This window comes from Branchiostoma lanceolatum, chromosome 6, assembly GCF_035083965.1.
Source record: "Branchiostoma lanceolatum isolate klBraLanc5 chromosome 6, klBraLanc5.hap2, whole genome shotgun sequence".
NCBI lineage: Eukaryota > Metazoa > Chordata > Leptocardii > Amphioxiformes > Branchiostomatidae > Branchiostoma > Branchiostoma lanceolatum.
The window spans coordinates 15,190,757-15,213,860 of NC_089727.1; the positions used below are offsets into that span (position 1 = coordinate 15,190,757).

A 23,104-nucleotide genomic window follows, 5' to 3' on the forward strand; every position below is an offset into this window, starting at 1 on the left:
TAAGACCAAGTACAGAGTGTACATGTTTGCGGCGTGATAATATCACAATGGAGAGGGCACAGCAAAAATAATACAAGAATATCATGATTTACAGTACATTCATGTCCTAAAATGAGGGCAGGTGCTGAAATCTGGTGAAAAGAAGAAAAGCAGGCTTTATCTCAGAGTACTGTTTATGACGAAAGGGGTAAAATAACGATAATGAAAAGAAATGTAGAAATGCAAAAGTTGCAACCAAAGAAGGAGACTGGGATATGCAGGAAATTAGTTTGCTTTGTTAATGTTTTTAACCGTTTGGTCTCAAATATAGGACATCAAGTAAATCTAGACAAAGATAAATTCTAATATAACCTTGTGTATATCAATTAAGATCAGCACATCAAATTAATTATTGATTAAACACCACAGGCAGTAATTAACGTGGACTTTATGGTAAAGATCTGTACATAGATCACTCTCAGTCTGTCGCACATTGCGAAAAATGTAGGCCTAAACATACATACCTTTTCATCAAAATTTAATGAATGAGTCATTTAGGCATTATCAAATGCATGTATATGGCCCTGTCCCAGTTTACTGTAAATGCATATTTTGCGGGACCGTGGTTTTATGTTCGCAGTTTTTGCAGTACGCTCTTCGCCACAAACTTAAAACCACCACAATTTTTTTTGCTGGCGTTTCTGTAGCGCTACTATTGTTTCAAACACAAACTTAAAACCACCGCAAACACTTCATTTTTTCCCTACCACGAAATTAAAACCACGCAATCTTAAATGCATTTACAGTATTCCAGCAGCTATGATACCTTGACAAAAAGTTGTACATTATTCTAACACGATATGAAACAACAATAGATACCTCTCATCTATGATAGCTACAAAATAAACAGCTCTCAAGTGTATGCGTAATCAAATGTTGTAAAACACTGCCGTGTGCCTGGAATATTACATCTGGGAGCTATGGGACATCATAAACCGGGAAGAATGAAAAACAACGAATTAAAGCAGCAGCCGAGGTATCAATCCGGGCCGGAGATTTATGCCATAATCAGCACAGCGGGGACTTGCCTTTTGCTGCCCTCATGTTTCTTTTATTCCGACAATAAATATCTCATGGGTGAAACAACGCAGCAACGCGCCGTATCACAGTAATCCGCCCATACATTAACCTGCCGGTACGAATTCAAAGAAGAAAATAACTTTTGTTTATTACCGAGGAAAGGTTGCTTCTGATGCGGACACTACCACATATGGACATGGCATGATCACTTGACATAAGTGTATTCATTTGACAAAGTAGCCGTATGCATGTCATATATGGGATATTCACTGGCTGAAATTTTAATACCTTCGTTTGGTGAAAACCCAGTGTCTTTAGTCCGTGTAATATGCAATTAAACCCTTCCATTATATGATCCTGAGGAAGAATCTGACCAGCTCTTTAGTTTGCTTCTGGCAGTATACATGTATCTACAACTCTCATCTTTACACAGTCCTGGCCAGAGGGCTGGATTTGCCCCAACCTTGAACTTACTGAGCCTCTGGTAATGATCGATGCATCTTCTAACTCATGCCCGGCTGCATTTCTAAACCTGGTCTATAAAACTTTACAACTTTACATAAGACTTACAAGGATAGAGACATTAATGGAAACATTATTTCAAAACGTATAAGCAGGTGTCTATCAAAAGTCAGAACAGAGCAAGGCAGTCATATCAGCACATGGTAATGCCAGCAATAGTCATGCAAAAATTGCAATTTCATGGCCATTCCTGAAGCATTCTATGATGTCTCAGAGTCTGTGTGTGTGTGTGTGTGTGTGTGTGTGTGTGTGTGTGTGTGTGTGTGTGTGCATGTGTCAGCATTTTATTTCCCTCAACATTTTCCTATCCAAGTTGTTAAACCTTTTTTCCGTTGAAGTTGTTGGAGTTGACAGTCTTCCTTACTTCTTTGGACACACAGATGATGGATTTCTCTCCCACTCTTTACCACAGTGACTGGACATTCCAATCTTCCTCTGGTGAAATAAACCAAGCTTTCTCTGAACTCCTGCACTTTGCAGCCATTACGAAGAACCACTGGCAGAGATCTTGGCCTTTTCACTCTCTACCTACATACCATCATATAATGCACCCATTCATATGTCTCAGGCCAAGAGGTCCCTTCCTGTAGACAGTCTGTCTCACCGACAACTCAGTTGAAACAAAAAATCTGACCTGCAGGGCAAAATGTGGGCTGTGGTGATATGACCTGTAGCTGCTAGAGGAAGTGTACCATAATTCCTTCTTACTGTTCCGTTATGGGTTACTGGTGGATCCATGAAGCATATTCTCCACCTAAGGCTACACATGTATGGTGACTTTATCATTTTATGAGCCGAAGACATTTGACAAGTGGGGGGGGGGCAGTACAAACTGTATGGTCGCCAGTACACATGGTCATCTTCCTTAGCTTTTTGAATACTAATATAAAACCTCCTTGCTAATATATAGTTTACAAATTAAAGATATCAATTATTTACTACATTATATTCACTATATTCCTTATAGCTCTGAATACAAATTTGCGATTGAGCAAGGCTGGGGCTCTATCACATTTTTCATAACATAAACATTGATAGAGGGGAAGGGCTAGCAACCCCTCCGTGTAAAAAATATACCGTTACTGAAACAGCAAGGAAACTTGCTGCCCTGTGTCCCACGAAGAACTACAAGGACCTTAACAAACAAACAAACAAACAAACAAACGAATGAAACATTGGTAGAGTTAGGGAGAAATGCTACACTTCTAGTCTGCAACACTGAGAAACACAGCTCACAAGAGCCCCCTGTTGACCATAAAGAATATTGCAAAGGTTGTGGATTGTATCAGCACTAGAAGAAAGGATTCAAATTTCAATAAGTTTCTTCAGGGTAACATAATGATGCCTAACTCTTCTCTTAGCATCGTGATTCCACAAAATAAGTTTTCCTGTAGGTTTGTTGTGTTGTCCAGCAATAGCTAAATGTACCTGGTGATGTTTCACTTCTAAGTTCTATGGTGATGGGCAGTAGCTGTCCATATTATCATATGAGGTGCACTTTCTACCTGAACTGCTAGGGGGCATTAACGACATGCCTTCAGCATACTACTAGTAGTACTACCGGTATAATAGTTTCAAATGTTAGAGCAAAATTTAAATGGTATAAGTCTTAAATGCATAAAGGCTTTAATGGTACACAAAACTAATACTCAATCAGAGACCAGCTAAGAATGAAAACAGTACACCCGACACCCTGCGATACTGCACATCCCCATCTGGCAATCAGTCATTGGAGTATTCTGACCATCTCTTCGCTATCGCCAAAGATAAAGCTCAACTCATAAGCATGGCATGAATGTTGACTCAGCACTTTAACTATGTACCAGTCTTCACAACCAATATATCTCACCAATATTCACGCATGACTTTCAAAGACCAAAATATAAATGTACATGTATCGTGCAGAAAACAACTTTCCGAGGCATTCCGACATGTTGGAGTAACTGTTTGAATAAGGCTTTGAACGGAACAAGTGTCACAGTTGAAAAAAATGGTGATAAATGAAATTAACTGTTTATGAAGCAAAAAATAAACACATTCCTATGAGATACTTTGTATCTTAATAGATATGTGTACATAATACAATTTTTTTTTTCCACAGCAGTGATTGGGAATACATCGAGAACTCTAATTCTAAAAGTTCACAAATTACAAAGAAATCTTGAAAAGTTCTAAACAAAATTCAACATATGTGTGTTTCCTTTACATAACTTGAAGCTTGCAATTGGGTAAGTCCATTCTATCTAGTTCAAGTCCACTCCGATATAAAGTCATTGGTGGGTAGCAACAACCAGAACGGACATACTAGGCTAACCAGGATGGTAACAGGGCTATGTAAGACGGGCTCGGTACTAAAATTATCAGCATCTCTTCCTCGGAAGTTCCACATATTTACTAACCATGCATACACAAAATGCCTTCCTACTTCCACAGAAATTAGACCTCGGACATACAAACATGTACAGCAGGACTCGGTAAATACACTATAAGAAGCCCTGACAACACCGCACTGGAAATAGAGACCCAGATGAATAATACAGGAAAGGGAAAAGTGTCTGGTTGAGAAGATAACAGGCTGTGCCTACATTAGGGCAGTGGTTACATCAGCCCCTATTAAGATAGGGAAATTTGACAAGTTGATCTCCATGTAGATCTTGATTTGACTTGGGCTGAGAATGTGGGTTAAACTTGGCGGTAGACTGTATTGGCTTTCAAATCAAGACAGCTAATGACATATCATACTACTGTACATGTATTCAAACTTTTGAGAGGAAAAGACAGATTATTTGCCACATAGATGTTAAAGAGTGAAGCATATTGCTATGATAAACGTTGCAAAACATGGTGATTTCTTGGAAAGACATGTAACCTCTTGGAAACTTGAAGACATGACATTCTACCATTTTGTTTTGAATGACGTCAACAGTAATAAAATTCATGTTTCTAAACTCTAGATATAGCAGCATTAATAAATGTCAGTATGGGCCTCTTAAGAAAGTTTCTTCACCCTTTTCCTATCCAAAAGAAGTACATGTATTACAGAAAAAAACAGCAACTCAAAGGATCCTTCAGCCAACTGGCAGAGTAAATCATTTGTAAACATCCCGTTCCTGTAGGTAAAGCTTCTCGCTGTCACGCTGTATTTGTACTGAAGACACTCAACACAATATAAACACACTGTGTCAGCAAGGCTTCAAATATATCACAGGCAACAACAACTTGCTTTCGTCAACAACGGAATCATGTACATATAAGGATACCATGTCGGTCGCAGTTTCTAAGTTGAAAAAAATATGCTCTTGATGACTTGTTATCCTTAACTTCTTGTAGACAATTTATAAATTGTAACAATGTTGAAATATACATGTAATTGACTGAAGGTGTCAATTCATTGCAGGATTGCATATTCATCATGGAGATATTCTGTAAGATCAATGATTGTACCCATTAAGATTCATAAATGTTTATGATAGAATAATGAGGACATCAACTACATTAAAGCCATGACCAAATAATAAAACTCCAATGACTTTGCAAAGCAAATGGTCACAATCTAGTCATTGCAATCTTAGCATTCTGCAAGATACATGTACTTCTGATATGTTTTACTGCTGAAATATCACACATCTCAACAGCAGGTTTGCCGTGATATTACAAACATTACCTGTGGATCTAATATCATTTCATGGCATATAGAGACATCCTCTGACATTTCTTTGCAAATAACTCCACACTTAATGTCATTAACTAAACATCTACAGCACTCCTGGGCGACCTTTTAGAAGTCTTACTGTGCATCACATAAGGGCTGGTCTCAAACATTCACACACTGTCCCCAAGTGAAACTATAGGTATAAGCCCTGATGCAATTGTTGTGCAATAAACTTTGACTATATCAGAGTACTAGTCATTGTTTGGGAGCAAATGTTGTTCATTTTCATTGTTGGATCTAAATCTGCCATTTTAGGCTTACAAAAATGGAATACTGTGTCATAAAATTATGATTTTTTGGACGGATGGGGTGATTTTTTTCCCGTCCCAACGAGCAAATTTCTGTCCCAGGACGGGGAACATAGCCCTGATGTACAAGCATTTTGTTTAAAAATCATTAAAATTTGTTATCAACTGACTGACATACAGCAATGAGAAAAATCATGCGTTGTTTCCCAGATCTTAATCAATATGCAGAGCTGGAAGATCAACCTTGTTACACACTTACACTTTCAGAAGTTCCAGGGAGTGAGTCATGTTTTTGTCCCAGCACTCTTCTATTTCCTCCTGTCCTCTTGCTGAATTGTTACTAAAATATGTCCAATTCCAAGAACAAAGGAAATATGATGGTATGGTCAAGATGAGCTCTTTGCCAACAACATGGCAGATATCTTTTCCATACTGCATCATGTAGTTTTTCTGGTTTTCCCAGTTAAGAATTACTAGCTTTGTATTCGTTTTGCCAGTTCATTTTAGTGACACTGAAGGAGAGTGATGGATGTCACTCGAAACGTCCGGAATTAAGTCTCTGAATTTTATCCAGTTGTAGAGTTTGAATTCTCTTTATATACATGTACATCATGTAGTAGTAACACTTCTTGGGACGATCCCTCGAGCAGTTATCATGATTGCACATCAACTGCTGCCGTACCTTAGGAACCCTTGTGGGATGATGACTAATGTAATAATGTGTCCAGGCACTAGACTGGATGGCTTTTAAATTCAATTAGCTTCAATGTTATTGAGTTTTACCTTGGTCCAGTGTATGTTATACCACTCCTATAAACTGCTAGTTCCTTTAGCCAAATGTGTGAGACCTACCTCTGTCATTGATTTTTCCCCACTCTATGTAAGACAAAAAGTGATGACATTTGCAGTGCGGGCATTCACTGTAACACAACATACCAGTACTTGCAGCACAGATCTTTTATAAGTAACAAAATACAGCCAGTTTTTATAATGTATCAATAATATCTATAATGGCAAATACATTAATGAATGAATGAATGAATGAGTGAATGTAAAACTTGCTAAAAAATATACACTCAGTGTTTTAAAAGCTTTCTAAAGATGAAAAATAACAGGTTTCCTTTTATCATTAACGGTTTAAAAAGTTCTATGGCCATTCAACCATTAGAAATTTTAGAATTGAGATTATCACAGAAATATAACAAACTAAACTAAACATGTCAAAAGTTCTCACCTTCTCCCTGCTGGGGTAGCATCACGTTCGCATTACTTGTAAGTTGTAGGGTCTGGCAGCAGGAACTTGACTGAGGAGGTTAAATAAGCAAACCAAACAGTCCAAACCATTTGCAGGTAATTCCTACGCCTCTTTTCTCCTGACGAATATTCTGTAAGAACCTTATATCCCATGTATAGATCTTCTCAAACTCTTATTTCCCAGGACACCCTTTCCCCTCACACTACACATCTATAATGTTCACCACTTGGTCTGGAAACCATCCAACCAACAAGTAGGGATTGAAAACCCATCAGCATCCCAGATTAAACTGCAATAAGACAGATGTCCCCTTTAAATTCTCAGCCCTCGTTGTGTCCATCTTTACTATCGATTTTTGCCTAGATTACCCCTCTTTCTCTGCCTCCTCCCTACAATGCAAGTATATGCTTGTAACTATGCAGTCTTGGTTTTCTGGCTCTCTTGTCAAATGACTGTAGAAAAATCAGATTTTGGTGCGGTATACTGTCTATCACTCAATGTATGATGAGTCCATGATATGGTGTGTATGAGTCTATCATGTGCTACTAGGTCTATATGATGTATACTGATGGCGTTATATAGAGTACAGTTAAACTGACAATGAGAGACAGTCTGCCCGCTATGGTGGTTAACCCCATTTGTAGACATGAACCAATCAGTAGGTAGATCATCATTCCAGCAGCTTTACAGTCACAGCTTCGGCCATGAAAACCACTCTATCAGTCACTCCTACTGCATGTAAGTTTGAGTACATGTAGTTACATATGAGTGAATAGATAGATATACCGGTAGGAGTAAAACTCACAAAGATTCTTATCAATCATCAAAACTACCAGAAAAGGGGTGATCTGTTTCTCTCCAAACAGCAGTTTGTTGTCTGTAGCCTAATGCTGTGGGTATTAAAACTGACCAACATTCTCTTCCGTCTTGTTTGCAGCTTCAGGCAACTTCACTGTTCATGTGGTAAGACTGCCAAGTTCACAGCATCACTGAGTCTGTTAGAAAAATGTTCTACATAACTGTGGTCTCTACACTACACACTGTCAGGGCCAGAGGGAGGGGAATACCACTAGTACTGCTGTCAAGACAAATTAACCCAAAATGTGTCAGTCTTTTCAGAGAGTATGGCTTGAAGAACATAATGGATGAAGAATTTAGAAGTGAGAAATAAACAAGTTGGTTCTTAAGTTATGGTATCTTACTTTTTGAGTTGAGATATACATTACATGTATGGCAAAGTCAGAGTAAATAGGTTCTGATACTTGGGGCTTTGAATTTGGTAGCATTTTGTATTTAGCCATCGACATTGGTAACTACTTTCTGTGGCAAAAAAGGTGCTTGACAATTTAAAGTACACTCTTTACACAACATAATGTAAAATTTTGTTGAATAGAATATAACATATGGGATGCAATTGTCTGGCTATATTCTCGTAATGACCAAAGTTAACAACGACATAATCTGCAAGAGCACTACGTAATAAAAAATCAATTCTGCAGTATCGATGAGGCTCCAGCCAAGGAAAAATTCCATAAGATTTTCCATTGGATGGTGACAAATCAAAGTTCAACCTTGTTCGCTGATTAAACTATTCCTAGTGGTGTCTGGGTCGTCAAGAATCAATGATAGGGCAGACGGGTCCCAATAACCGGAAAACATCTCAATCCACTACACTGATGGCTGATGCTGTAGACTTCAACCTGTATACAACTTTTACAACTAGGGGCATTGGACAAAAAGTTGAAGTTTATCAGAAAGAGCTTCAAGTAATAAAATGCTCTTTTGTTGAAGTTATTTATAGTGAGGTGGAAACAAAACTTGAAAGTCACTTAATGATTTCAAACTGTATGGAAAAATTAGATTTGCACATCAGAAAAAGAAATCAAGTTGGTAAGCATTGTTCTTCATCATAACTTGACCTTGATAACAAATGATTTGATTTGAAGTAAATGGTTCCTACAATGTGACTATGTCCTAAAGTTTATTCTAATCAATAAACAAATGTCAAATCTAAATGTAACAGTTCAGATGTTTGAAAATAAATCATCAACTAACTGCAAGGTTCCACAATGTCAACACCATTTGACAATACCACCAACAGGGTAGTGCACAGAAATGAAATAAAAAATGTCACCATAGTGGGACCCATGCACTAACCTTCCTTTTGCCACTAGTCAGGTTACATTTGGAGCCAAACTTGTTTTAGGCAGGCTTTGAAGGCATGAACATGTAGCTCAACTGTGAGGCTGGAAGATCCCAGTTCAGTCCTGGGTAGGGCATCTCTGTTAGGGCTGCACCCATCTTTCAGAAGAGACGTTAAATGGGGGCCATGTGTTGGATGAGGTGCGTCGAGCACATTAAACTTAAAGGGAAAGGGCTAGCAACCCTCCGTGTAAATATATACCCGGCTACTGAAACAGCAAGGGAACCTGCTGCCCTATGTGCCACTAGGCACTACAGTGGTCTGAATGAACTAACAAAGGAGGATTCTATTAGAGCTAGGTAGCAAAGGGATGGTTGATATCACAATTCTTCATAAAACACCCTGATGACCAAATGCATGATCATGTACTGTACATGGAATACATCTTCCAAGCAATTCTTTGAAAACTCAAAATAAAGATATCCAATATGACTGCACTCTTTTCATAACTTCTGTGAATCAATCAATCTATGAGTCACCCATGACCGAGCAATACGGTCAAACCTTTGATTTTCTAGGTGACATTTGGAGACCTGAGCCAGTTGACTGGGTTTGGTCCCTGCTATTGACACAGAACAATTATAGGTTAAACCACAGGGCTGATACCCACTGGGTGGAAAACAATTTGCCATGATCATGTGTGTTCTGCATGTAACATGTCTCAACATGTAACAGGCTAAAAACAACAGAGAGAAGATCTTAGCCTGCTTGGATTTTAGTCAAAATACATGTTATGAGGTCATGTCTATAGTATTAGTATTAGCAGAATAGAAACCATTGGTAGTTGAATAAAACATGACTAATGATGATGATGACATGTCCCAAAAATGCTAGATGCCTATTTTGTGACCTCTCGTACAATTCTGTTCTGCAGTGACTCAGAGAATAGCAGCATACAGTGAGGCTTGACTAGGACATGCCCATATGCTAGTTGCATGCTGCTAGATTTAATATACTATATAGATTCATATTCACAGTGATTTTTAAATGCCCAGATACCCAAGACAAGTGAAACACTGAATGTTATTCTTATATTTGTAGCACCAATGAACAAATTCAGGCATTGATCAAATGTGAATTAACGTTACCTATCCTTCAGTAATGGCTGGTAAAGGAAAAATGTAGATCTAGACAGTATTACATGTACCGTTACATATCAGGGTTTCATCTAAATCAGGAAAGAGGGGCGCTGCACCCTCTTGTTTCAGCCCAGCACCCCCTTGTCGAATTCAGATTCTAGCTTAATACCCAGCATACAGCCTTCACTCAGCAATGGATTCTTCCATAAATACATAGAATTCGCTCCCTCGCCTGTGTGTGCTCCCTCTTGTTCAACTTTTCTAGAAAAACCCCTGCATATAAAGCAGCTAACTGAATAACCGCCAGGTAATCCCTCAGTCCCCTAAGTGCTACGTAGTACAAACATGAATAACATTATGGCAAAGGCTACTGACAGGATGTTCCTGTCAATAAGACTTTTTTTTGCACTATTGACTGGATGTTCCTGTCAATAGCCACAATATGACTACAGTACACATAAACATGTATAACGCCTGTAACAAATAGTTCTGGTCTGTATCACAAGCAGGAAGTAACATACAACAAGTATAAACAACTTTAACAAGGAAATATGTCCTGGAAATGTAACATTAGATCTCAGCCCATAGTATACATTACATGCATTGGTAATTATCATTATTCAATATCTCAACTCAATACATCAGACTGGCCAACAATGTTACCCCATTGAAAGCAAAATAACATTCACAATTATAATCTTGATTAGTAATGTTGCTCTACAACATTCAATTCAATCAAATTGCAAAAAACAATTTGCTGCACACCGTTACCTTATATAGTTCAATGAAGTGTTGAGGCGATTATCAAAGCCAATCTCAGAGAAGAAACAAAACACTCCAAATACATCGTGCTTCTTTTATACACCAAAACCAAAGCGACATAAACAAACGACGAAGTACAAGAGGCCGTGCCCTCTTCATTGTCTGTAACGGTGCCCATACAACAGGCACCTCCTTGGTTGTACAATGGCATAAAACAACGGAGTAAGAATTTCTGGAGAGCCAGATCTTTTTCCCAAGTTGTCTAAAATCATGAACATGATCTTGACCACAACTCGCGTTTGTACATGATACTCGATGATTTATAACAAACTTGCAACCTACCCATATTTTTCTACAAGACCCCCCCCCCCCCCCTTCCGATCGGTCTCTCTTGCAACGTATCTTACTCATCAGCGTATCTAAATACTCTTGTGGATACTCTCAAGTATTTCAGGTATGACGGACATTAAGTGAAGGATAAGTGCAAGTAACTCACCAATTACGAGCCGAGGTCAGAAGAAAGCTGGAAGGAAACAGAGCTCACGGTTGTGGGAATCGATCGCTCCGGGAACCACTTTCCCTGATGAGATGTTTTGATGTATTGCGCAAGTCCTCTGCGCAGGAAAAAGCGCCACCTTGCAGGATGATTCCAAAGTCCAACTTGCGCTCGACTTATCTCCAAGCAGATGTTGAGACAAATAATAATGACGCTTTAGGACTGCTCCGTTTTTCTGACAACATTTAGCCTAGATTTGGTGACGATATGATGGCGAGTAGAGAAGACGTTCACGCTGGGTGTGTGGGGTAGTCCAGGTGAATTCTGTAAATCGCTCTCCATTGCAGCAGGGTTGTTTGTTTGTTTGTTTGTGTGTTTGTGTGTATTTTTGTTTTTGTTTATTTGTTTAGCCAGGTGTTCATGTGCACGCACGTAGCAGGTAAATGTTTTTTCTGTGGCATTAAAGAGAAAAATCTTCGATGAGGTAGGGACAGTAGAAATCTATTGCGTTTGTTTTTCGTCGAAACTTCCTTCGGCGGGATCGGACGAACTCCAAGTATTGATAACACCATAATAAATATCCACAGCGGAATTTGTACGTGAAAACTGTTTTCAATTGGATACTACCAACGAAATTTCCTCAGAAAACACTGCATCGTTCTTAAGCCTGTTGATCGTTTTCATGTACGTGAAAACTGTTTTCAATTGGATACTAACAACGAAATTTCCTCAGAAAACACTGCATCGTTCTTAAGCCTGTTGATCGTTTTCATGTACGTGAAAACTGTTTTCAATTGGATACTAACAACGAAATTTCCTCAGAAAACACTGCATCGTTCTTAAGCCTGTTGATCGTTTCATGCATGAACACACTCAAACCTGTTTGGGCTGTCTTCTTAGTAATGTGGTGGTCCTTGACCCAACGTAACGTAGACCCGCCCCCTTTGTCCTGATAAGTGCTATTGTTCGTTTCTGAGGTGTCCTGACTCGAGCAGGAAACAAGTCATCTCCGAGAAAAGGGCCAAGAAAAGACGCTGTCCCGATTCTTAGGTCTGTGATCTATTATTGACAGTCAGTTCAAGTTCAACAATGGGGTAAGTGGATCGACGTCTTCTTTGAACTTGTGGTTTACGACTCGTTTATAACACCTGTACCAAAAATCTAGAAAAATCAAATCAGTTAGATATAAAAATGGCGGGAGGGCGTCGACAGTTCACCCATTTGAAAAAGTGAGCCTTGGTCAGTGTATCATTATGATTATTACTACTATTAGGTTCAGTTGACGAAATTTCAACTTTGTCTTAAAATGGAATTTGATCTTGAAGGTTGATCATATAACCTGGAGTGCTGTGCAGTAACGTTAGGTGTACTTAACGAACAGACGCCCATTGCAGTCGGATCACTTTCTTTCTTGTTCGACTCTACTCCAAACTTACAAAACATTTCCATCTAATAAATTCATACTGTAAGATCATAACTGTACGAAGAAAAACATGAACTGCTTTCCATCCATTAACTTGTGACCGCTAAGAGAAGTGTAACACGTTATACATTTAGCCTTTTTGACACAGAAAAAGAACTGCGCCACAGCCGAAGACCTCAGGCCGAATTACTGTCGCTTGATTGCGTGACTTAACAGGAGCATTTTTCTCTCGTTTCTGTCAGAAAACCTGTCAACATTTCAGCTCAAGGCTAGATAAAATCAAGCTGCGTCGAACAATTTAGAAAACATCGGGGTATTTGCTACCGATGTTTTTGTTACCACGCCCTTAAGTTGAAATAGGAATGGGACATATAGATGACGACTTTAACAAAGCGAAGTACTTTTAAGATGGTGGGCAACAAAGGATACATGCTTGCTACTATATTGTGTGCCATTGACGCACCCCTCCCCTAACTCGTTGTCCCACAGGATGCGCCGCTGCCTGGTGCTGTTTGTGGTCCTCCTGTTGGTGGTGAACACGTCGGGGTGGTGGCGCCGTCGTCGCCGCCGAACTAACTGTAAGAAACCTCAACTTGTACTTCAGTCACTAATTCCGTTTACCGAAAAGCGTCAGGAAGTTACCATAGTATTGTCTAATACATTTACCTATTACGAACACAGCAAATTGCTGCGCTAATATTTTTCATATTGTCACTTATTTTGTATGTTTTGTTATTTGTTTGTTTGTTTTAATTCTTGCCTTCCATAGAATATGAGATTCTCCGTTGACTGATTGGCAGCGTAGTTTGCATTTTCCATAGACGAAAACAGTGGAGAAGGCAATAAAAACACGATTTTGCTTTTCATTTGTTTTCTACGTTGAAGGCGGTACTTGCAGCTCCCCACCTCCGAGCATTTCAGGCACCACCATGTACAACTGCGCTCCCCCCTACGTGCCGGGGACTATCTGCAAGTACAGGTGCAACAAGGGGACCTGGAGCCTGTTCCGCTCCAGATACAGGTGCACCAACCAGTGCACCTGGCTGGGAGCCACCACCAACTGTAAGTGTCACAGTCTTCTTGTCTTCTTCTAGGTGTTACTGTTTGTATGTGACGCATCAATTCACTGATACTTATACCCGCCATCGCGATATTGGTAGAGTTGATAGATCCAATATGGTCATCAGTCATTCTATCTACTAGTATATCTATGCCATACTCTACTGCCTAGGAGGATGGTCACTCACCCACATGACGGTCGCTAAATTACGTCATAGTTAGTCGACAGTATCATGTATTTGAAATGAACAATATGTTTCTATCTTTCACTTTTTAACCATTTATTTTATTTGTAAATTCTATTATGATTAGGTGGGAATGTTTGAAATAACACGTCTCTTCTGTTTCATTACAGGCAAAGCCTCCATCTGGGGCCGTTGAGCGGTGTGGTTGCGCCATGGTTGTGCGGTTTGTCACAACGTCTAGTAGTTACCGCACTGGGCGCACGCGTTTTACACGTGATTCATTGTTTCAAAAAAGCGCCCTAGATGCTCTGAAAGTGAGCTAAGTCTTTTGAATAGCCACGAATACTTTGTTATTGGTGTAACGCTTTAGATATAACTGGGAAGGGGGCAACTGTGCGAAAAAAGTTTAGTGTTTATAATCAAGTTTTCTAATAACGCGTTAACACTGGCGCCTGATAATCGACCGTTACATATTGATTACATGGCGCAGTTGTATAGTCGATTCGGTTATCACTTTCTAATAATTAAGTGCATTCAAATTTCAATGTTCGTCTTTCACTGGAATAAAGAGCCACCAGTATGTCGCGATCGTTCGTGAATACAGACTTGCAGAAAGTTGATATTTCAGCACAGGCCGTCTTGACCTCGACCTCTCCGGCGCAGATCGAAATGATGGGCAATTCGGCTCTCATACATTTATACTATATACTATAGGGTCATTAAAACTTAAAGGTGATTTTTTGTGCGTAGACAATGGCATTGTGAGAAATAAATTAGTGTTTCTAATTGAGATTTAGCGATTCAAACAGCGCAAACACAGGAAACTGTGAACTATACACAAAAATTGAATTCTTTACACATACAGAAAGCGATAAACTTATCTGTTAACAACTACAGTTACTAGTAACGTTATATGTATTCAGCAACAGATATCATTTGCCTGTCATATATATGCTAATCGCCTCGTTTCAAGTCACATATAATTGTTTTCAACAGAAAAGTAAGCTATCGCAGTTTTCTCACTTTTCACTGTAATAAAGATGCCATTAGAATACTGTTCTTGTCATTTTTCTTCATTTGTATACAGACTTTCAGAAAGCTGATACTCTGCTGATAACTTAATTTAGGTTTCAGCTTAGTGGAATGCCTTCTGGACAGAAAAATGATGTAGCTTCATTCTAATACATCACAAGGAACCAGTGTAACCTAACGGTAAAATATAGTTTTCAATCATCCATTCTTCCACATTTACGCACACGTGTATTCTGAAGAAGACTGGTCGCAAGTAGCACCATTGTCTTTATTGTATTTCAAGATATGAGACAACGTCTTTGATATAATTTCTCTATCATGATTTCTGTAAATTGGTTTCGCATGAGAGCCCTCTGTTCATTTTCTACTCGTTTTTACAAGTAATGAACTATCGTAGACAAAAGTATTTTTGTTGAAATGTCGGTATTGGAGATATATGTCGACGCAGCAGTTCTTTAAGCCCCCGCTAAACGGCGCACTTCTTACTGACAGAGGAGGGAACCTCCATACCATCACGAACATTTGTTCTGTCAAATGTGAAGTGTGTTTTGTATCGTAGGATTTACATATTAAATACATGGCTATACTCATAACACTAGTGATGACATAGACATTTCTCTTTATTGCACAGTTCGTATTGTGACCTAACAGTAAGTCTAAAGTTAGTAAATCTAACATCAACGTTACTTTGTGAAAGTCAATGTATAATTCTATGGAATGGGTCTGTTCTCATAGCTCTTCATTCTTTTGAAAGACTATACAATAGATCATAAGATTATGGGTCCAAGAGCTTAGAAAAACTACCTTCTATTTAATGGATCTATTAATCACATGCTACGTCAAGCTTTGTATGGTAGTACATGTAATAGAAAAGGGGGTTCAATCTAAAATTCATTGTACCACATTATGTTTTTGTTACGTTGTGTTATTATGTTATGCTATGTTATGTTGTTTTAGAGATCTATATGTCATGTTATGCTATGTTTACATGTTATGTTACAAAATCGTAAGTACTAAACCCAATTACCAATCAAACTTGCGATCCCCAAGTGAATATGCATAATCTTTATGAAAGGGTTACATATGTCATAGGCTTATTGCATTTAAATCCGAGTCATAACGCTATATAGAATAACAACATTACATGATGAACTGTTATTCCAGTTGTTGGATGCAACGACAGTAAAAATGATAAAAATTGAGGTAATAGAAGTAGGACCGTATTTGAATGCCGTTGGTTACATTGTATGGCTAGATGTATCCATAAGCCTTGTAAAATAGGACAATAAGTTACTACCGTAAGTTTGTGATCCTATATAAGTTAAGAGGTAGGTTATCTTATTGAATCCCTAGAGGGCTAAATGGCCTGAGATCATTTAAAACACTATCGTGTTAAGTTAGCCATTTCATCCTCTGCATGTGATGCGTACTACATTCCGTACAGCGCATGCGGTGTGCCACTCTTCCTTAACGTTTGTGTGAAGTCTCTGGTTTTCTTTTCAATCAATTGATCCAAAAACGATCCGTATTGAATTGATGAATTAGGATGCAATGACTATTTTCGGTCATCTGAAGTCATCTAATAGACCACATTAATCTAATTACATTCTCTTGAACTCAAGATGACATTCTCAACTCATTCTCTTGCAAATGTGCGAATCACAGACCGAATAATTGTTACATAACTCTATTCCGTTCTGACGTCGATAATTACTTTTCCGTTGTGAACAGTATTGCTTTTACTGATGCGATTTAATTTGAACATGATTGTATTGCCAAAGCCAGGTAAATTTGTATATACACGCATTTTCATAGAGTTTTAAGTTTTATTTCTTCCAATTGCTAATTTTTCTTACAGATAAAACTACGCGCATCATGTCGTTAGACTGATGTGGTCATGTATTGCAGCTACGTCACAGGAGACGTTAAGAACACGGGACCTTCTGTCGGAGCTGTATGAAGTCCAGGGCGGAGTTGTTGAAGTTGATGATGCCGCACAGTACCATCATGTGCCACCAGTGGTGACTCTGCCCGACATAGTCAAACCATCCTGTACAGGGGAAGACAGCAGGAGCTCAGCAGTCAGTTTCTTCATACGTGATCGAATTCTGAGGAAGACTGCGGTCATTTTCGTGGCCTGTACAATATACCTTGGCACCCCGACCAATCGAACCACGTGAATCGCATTGAAACTCAGATTCGTTTCAGCCATTTCCCGACAAATCGCTTTCTAACTTACGTTAACGACTACATCTGACCAAACAAACTCGCCAGTGAGATGGTGGAAGGTGTCAGCTTCCAAAAGACGTTTTCAGATTGAATCCGACCGCGATTTAACGTTTAGAAAAAAAATAGTTTCTACTACTTTTCTCTAAACGTTAAATCGCGGTCGGATTCAACCACTTCCAAAGTGCCAAAATTGTCAATCTGAAAATGTCTTTTGGAAGCTGACACCTTCCACCATCTCACTGGGGTGGCTCTACTAAACCGGGCTGAGGTTTCCACTTTTGTGGGCGTGGCCACTAACGAACTGTCAGCCAATCAGAGAACCAGCTTTGCCTAAAGAAAACTTTGAGACGATTTTCTGATTGTATGGCAGCTGCTTAGAGCCTAAGCCCACAAAATTGCACACCACAACTCGATTTGGAAGAAAGTTGTATCTCTGTAGAATATATAAACAAGGAGGTTTGGTAGGGACCTCCTAGATATAAACACGTTGAATGGTTATTGGTAGGTACGTCAAGTGAAAGAGACTTTGTATTTACCTGGAGCTAGTCTTTCCGGTAGTTGGGATGTGTAGGACACCAGACAGGCCAGAGAGTAAAACACCACTCCCAAGAAACGCTGACAGAAGTACTGTTGAATTGAATGAGACTTAGATTAGAGAAAGGATACAAACAGCACACAGTAGGGAATTGATTGCATGTTTCAACTTCTTTGTTCTTCTGCGCCTCTTCATAGTGTTTTTGTTCCAATTTTACCCAGAAATCATACATAGTGGTACAATACAATATTTCAATACATGTAGCTATTTAATACATATTTACGCTGATATGTTCAGCAATAACACGCGCTATTATACAGCTATTAAACCTGCGATACTACAATACCATATTTCAATAGCTATCTAATATGTCTTCACGCTGATATGTTAAGCGCTATTACCAATTATCAAACATGCGCATATGCGTTATTTGTGGATTCTTGTCCTAACGCCATACTTAAACGTTTCATTGAAGAGTATATATAAACCAGTCGGCATTTGGTGGCCGGTGAAAGTGGGCATCAAGTGCCGTACCTGTCCGGTGGGGTGCCAGAAGCCTCCGTTGCTGCAGATGGCGTGTAATATTGGCACGGCGCCGTATCCCCACTGCAGGGCCGTTAGCGTGATGCGTCTGCAGTATGGAAAACAGGGTAAGATCTGTCACTGAACGGAGCAGGCCTGTTGATGATGAATCTGAATCTGTTTAAGCCCCTGTCACACAGTCGACGAGCTTTGCCTGTCATGTCTTTTACCCCCGAAGGATCGCCAGAGACTCGAGCGTATTTTTCACCTGGAAATCTACTCCATCACATTGGACGGGGGAATGCGAACCTCACTCAGACGATCTGTACCAATCGCGCAATGAACGCGAGAACACTGGCCGGAGGTATTACTGCCGAAAATGTCATTTAGAGCTCGCAGACTCCTCGGGTGATCCATTTTTCTGCTGCTTGGCGATGCTGTATGGCAGGGGCACCAGGAATGTAGACATCACGAAAACACAGACAATGACAGAAGCCTGCAGTACAAACCTTTTCAGCACGGCGGCGTCCTGTGTCTGGCCGACCTCATCGTCCTTGAACTCGACGGCAACGTTCAGGAGGAACAGCGACCAAGCCACAAAATGATGCGTGTAAAAGTACCACTGCATGCGTGACGACAAAACAGATTGTGCGACGTCACAACTCATAGACAGCAAAAACTCACACGTCATCATCACGGGCGACGAACAACATCAAATCTAGGTCTATGAGTATGAAGTTTTACCATAAGTAAAGCTCTGATTTAATAGGACATCACAACAACGTAATTTGTCCTCTCGTAGCATCATTCTATTTTATATATGAGCCCTAAGGAAGAAATCGTCCCGTTGTAATCTTCAGAAGAATAGAAGAATGGAACGTTTTTTGGTTTTAAATGTTTCATGATGACATTGATAACACTTGGCGTAAAGCGTGTTTCAACGTAATCTCCAAGCAGATCTATCGGTGGCAAAGACCGTATCCAAAGGGCGAAAGATCGGTAGCGATTAAAGCTCCCTTTGCCCTTTGGATACGGTCTTTGCGACCGATAGATCTGCTTGGAGATTAGTTTCAACCTACCTCGTCACAGATCCCATAGTATAGTATAATGAACTGAAATCCGTGAACTCCGATGAAGATGCCGAACAGGTCCAGCCTCAGACTGAAGCCTCTCACTTCTGGTGACCGGTGGCCGCCGAATATGTGACAACAAGCAGATGACAGTAGCGTCACCTACATCAAAAACGACATTTTTATTTTCCTTGTAGATAATCTATCATAATTCAAATTGAAGAAGAATGAATAACAAGATTTATTCATTCCACATATGTTGGAATTCTCAAAATGATATCATATTGCCGTGCAGGTATGCGTAAAAATGTGTCTAGACGACACGTATGTTTTATTAAGCTTTTATGTATTACCTCGCTACATAAGAGGTGGGCACTGACGATCACGTGATCCCCAAAGTTACCATGGTAACGAGGTATCGTCACGAAGTTTTCCCAGACGAGCATGGACATGACGTAGATGAATCCGATGGCATGGGTCCATATACTGATGGTCTCGTTGTGCCATTGAAACATGCTGCACGAAAGCAGAGAAACATCCTAAGGTGCTCGATTTTTTACATCGTTCTTCGACTCCTGCGATATACCTAACGGTTATGCGATATACCTGATTTCTAAAAGAGATATGTTCATGAACATGATAAAGTATGAAAATCACATTTCAGTATGGCCCACTTACAGCGCCAACAACATAATCAGTAAATTTGACAATATTCTTTGACGTCTACTTCATTTTCAGACGGCAGTATTTGTAACGTTACATATATATTCAGTCCAGTTAAAAAAAGGATTCAGACTTTTTTTAAGCATGACAAATCTGTAAACAATTTATGTTTTCTTTCCTGATTACCATGTCGAATAACCTTAAGGCTTCTTACCTTCTCAGACATTCTTTAGTTGTCAGTCCGGTACGGTACCCTGTCAGGATGTGGTTATGGCCGAAGTATTTTGTACCCGACACTTCTTCTAACGTGTACAATCTCTTCGGACCTACATTTGGGTTAAACGCAATTACATGAAGAATGTCAGTAATGGGTTGAGTTATAGTGACAACTTAGTATGCATGAGGTACTAGTAATTAAAAACACTAACAAGCTGTCAGGAATCAGCTTACGCTTCATTAAGAAATATCATTGAAGGAAATACATCAAGAACCTGCAAATACAATGTATCTAGCTGAATAAAAGTACATGTACTGGTGACATGTATAAACGTTAACCATGTACGCCAGAGAACAGTTAGTCAAGCAACTGGGATAGATTTTGCAACAGACGTTTCAGATGTTAACCATGTAGTATATTAGGCCCCATTGAAACCTTATTCGTGTGAAGATCTATATGTAATAGAACCGCACGGTTTGTTTGTCACGTCGAGGGGCGGTTATAACGGTTGATCGATGCATATAAAATACGTCTGGAAGTCAATTATCGGCTCATTACAATTACAAAGGAAGCAATCATGCCAATAAAATTGGTTTTATTCCTCAAGGTAGGGAGAGGCATTTTTCTGTACGCTTCCATTCAGAATGTTCTATCATAGTATTCATACACAAGTGTTGATGTGGTCATGGGCAATAAAGTCACTGTAGATAACATACATGTGGGGGCGTAACGTAACATGAATATGTTGCTTATGTCATAATACTGTCTCGAAAGAACCGGCTTTAATTCAACGTATTCATAAGTAAGTAAGTAAACTGGTTTATTATCATCATACATACACGGTGAAATACACATTTGTAGCCCGAGGGGTAGATTGCAGCGAATGGTACCACAAGGCTCGTAATCATACTTGCATTCATGACCTCTAACTCACTCATAGCTGGTATTAGTGTAACCTCTGTCTACCAGTGCTTCTCACATCACCATAATGGTGGAGGGGACACGGAAACCCCATTTTGTTCCGAGTGGGTCGATATTTAACGGCCGTTCAGCATGGCTTCTCATCTGTACAAGCGAGCAGGTGCAGAGATGCATTATTCATGGCAGCTGTGGGGACCCTGTCGTCATGGCACCCAGACCGATATGCTGACATAACGATCAATATTCAAAACCTCGTCTTCCAAATATGGTACCAATATCGGTTTCTTTTTTGCAGCCGCACGTGAATCGTTCGAATTCAATATACGTACCGAGATAACCAATATGCGGAGAAACCACTTAGTAATGATCACAAAGCCTTTTCGCTACAGAACTGACGCCCTTTTCGGTTTGTGACCTCATTATACGAATGGAGTGGGGCCGCCGTTATATAACGTTGTATAACGATCGGCTGCGTTACCCTGAATGATCCTGCATTTCGTTCTTATGTATTCTAGCTGAAATCATTTACATTCAATGAAAGAGAATGAGTTATATAACGACAAATATCTAACATTGAGCAAGGGAAATACGATATAGCTAGCATCTGTGTAATTCTATAAAAAGACTGACCTTTATATGGTCTTATATAGGTCGCTGAAATGTACTGACTCTGTGATTATGTAGCCGGTGGTATTGAACAGACCCATCACGTGCCCCTCCCCATTGCCATCTTCCATACCTGCGACGATTCCATTCTGTAGAAACGAGGCGTTGCTGACGTCATTGTCCTGGCGCTTGACGCTGCCGTTGCTCCTCAGGGTCACGGTCATTTCTCTCACGATTCGCCCTGTTCTGCCGCTTCTGTTCCGCACACGACGAGCCGACCGGTGGTTTTCAGGAGCTCAATCATAGGAGGAAGCAGTTGTCTGTCACTAGCTACCGGCTCGACGCCAGTCTAATCAATATTCCTGGGGGTGCCTGATCAATGCATTTCCACTCGATTCACCGTAGTAGTGCTGGCTTAACAATAAAACCGGCACAGGCGGGCGTTAAATACAATCGGCACTGCTGTGATAGTGAATATTTGATATTATGGTCCGCGCGTTTTGTTTCACCTTTCAATGAAGTATATTGAATTGTACACTCCCGAAGCGCAATCGGTCGGCATTTAATTATGTAAATTTGCAATGTAATTTTCCACTGGCCGCGTGGTTCTAAATATAGATAACATGTGTCAAAACAATGTCAGGAAAACACGTTATCAACACGATCTGTTATTAGATATATCAAATGGTCATGAATACGTTTACTATTGCCACCCGCGCACGCACGGGGTACACTTATACTGGCTAGCAGTCGTCCTCTAACATTAGTTATGGGGAAGCGGATTAAATGCTTTTCAGATGGCTGATAGTGTAATGAGGTTTCCCACTAATTGTTCACAGTACGGCAAGTGCGGTTGGTTCTTAGGCTTCTTTTGCGTGTGTCAACAGCTACACCTGACGGTAATGTGCTTCGTGGGGGATCAAAGCTCTGGGTCTAGATAATCTGACCAACGTCGCTAGCGCTAGCCAACCCCAAAAGATGCACAAAAGGTGCACACCAGCTCCGACCTTCGCATATTGCCCAGTGCTTAATACGTTCAATCGTATCGAAAATGGAGAGTCACGCATTTTATGTATTGTGCAAACGTATTTAATCTTTCTTGAAATTTTTCAATCATCCCAATTCAAACGCAGACAACATTATAACAATTCAAGTAATGTTCGTATCTCTCTCCGTATAGATGGTTTTAGTGTTTAAAACGTATGAGGCCAGAGTAAAGACTTTGTAAAAATACAGTAACAAATCCAGCAGTACAACTGTAATCAAGTAGAAGAAATGCAAAAATAATCTCTATCGAATCATAAAT

At 39.7% G+C, this 23,104-nt stretch overlaps 2 protein-coding genes across 8 annotated transcripts in view; both read right to left on the reverse strand.

The window, feature by feature from the left end:
* LOC136436793 (kelch-like protein 5) overlaps window positions 1-11,446 on the reverse strand; it is a 128,927-nt gene extending 117,481 nt beyond the window's left edge. For 2 of the 7 annotated variants that reach the window (XM_066431119.1, XM_066431121.1), the window contains exon 1: window positions 11,337-11,445. The gene's annotated coding sequence lies outside the window, so the exon portion shown is untranslated. Of the gene's footprint in view, window positions 1-11,336 lie in introns of all 7 variants that reach the window. The other 5 variants (XM_066431122.1, XM_066431116.1, XM_066431115.1 and 2 more) reach the window with 4 other exon arrangements.
* Window positions 11,447-16,016: 4,570 nt separating this feature from the next.
* Window positions 16,017-22,321, reverse strand: LOC136436798 (progestin and adipoQ receptor family member 3-like). The gene is made up of 8 exons (XM_066431127.1): window positions 21,932-22,321; window positions 20,269-20,380; window positions 19,745-19,907; window positions 19,401-19,553; window positions 18,831-18,943; window positions 18,334-18,430; window positions 17,801-17,891; window positions 16,017-17,085 (listed from the first exon to the last, which is right to left on the reverse strand). Exons 1-8 carry the CDS (start codon window positions 22,020-22,022, stop codon window positions 16,961-16,963), a joined length of 945 nt encoding a protein of 314 aa, XP_066287224.1. The 5' UTR covers window positions 22,023-22,321; the 3' UTR covers window positions 16,017-16,960.
* Between the last annotated feature and the right edge of the window lie 783 nt (window positions 22,322-23,104).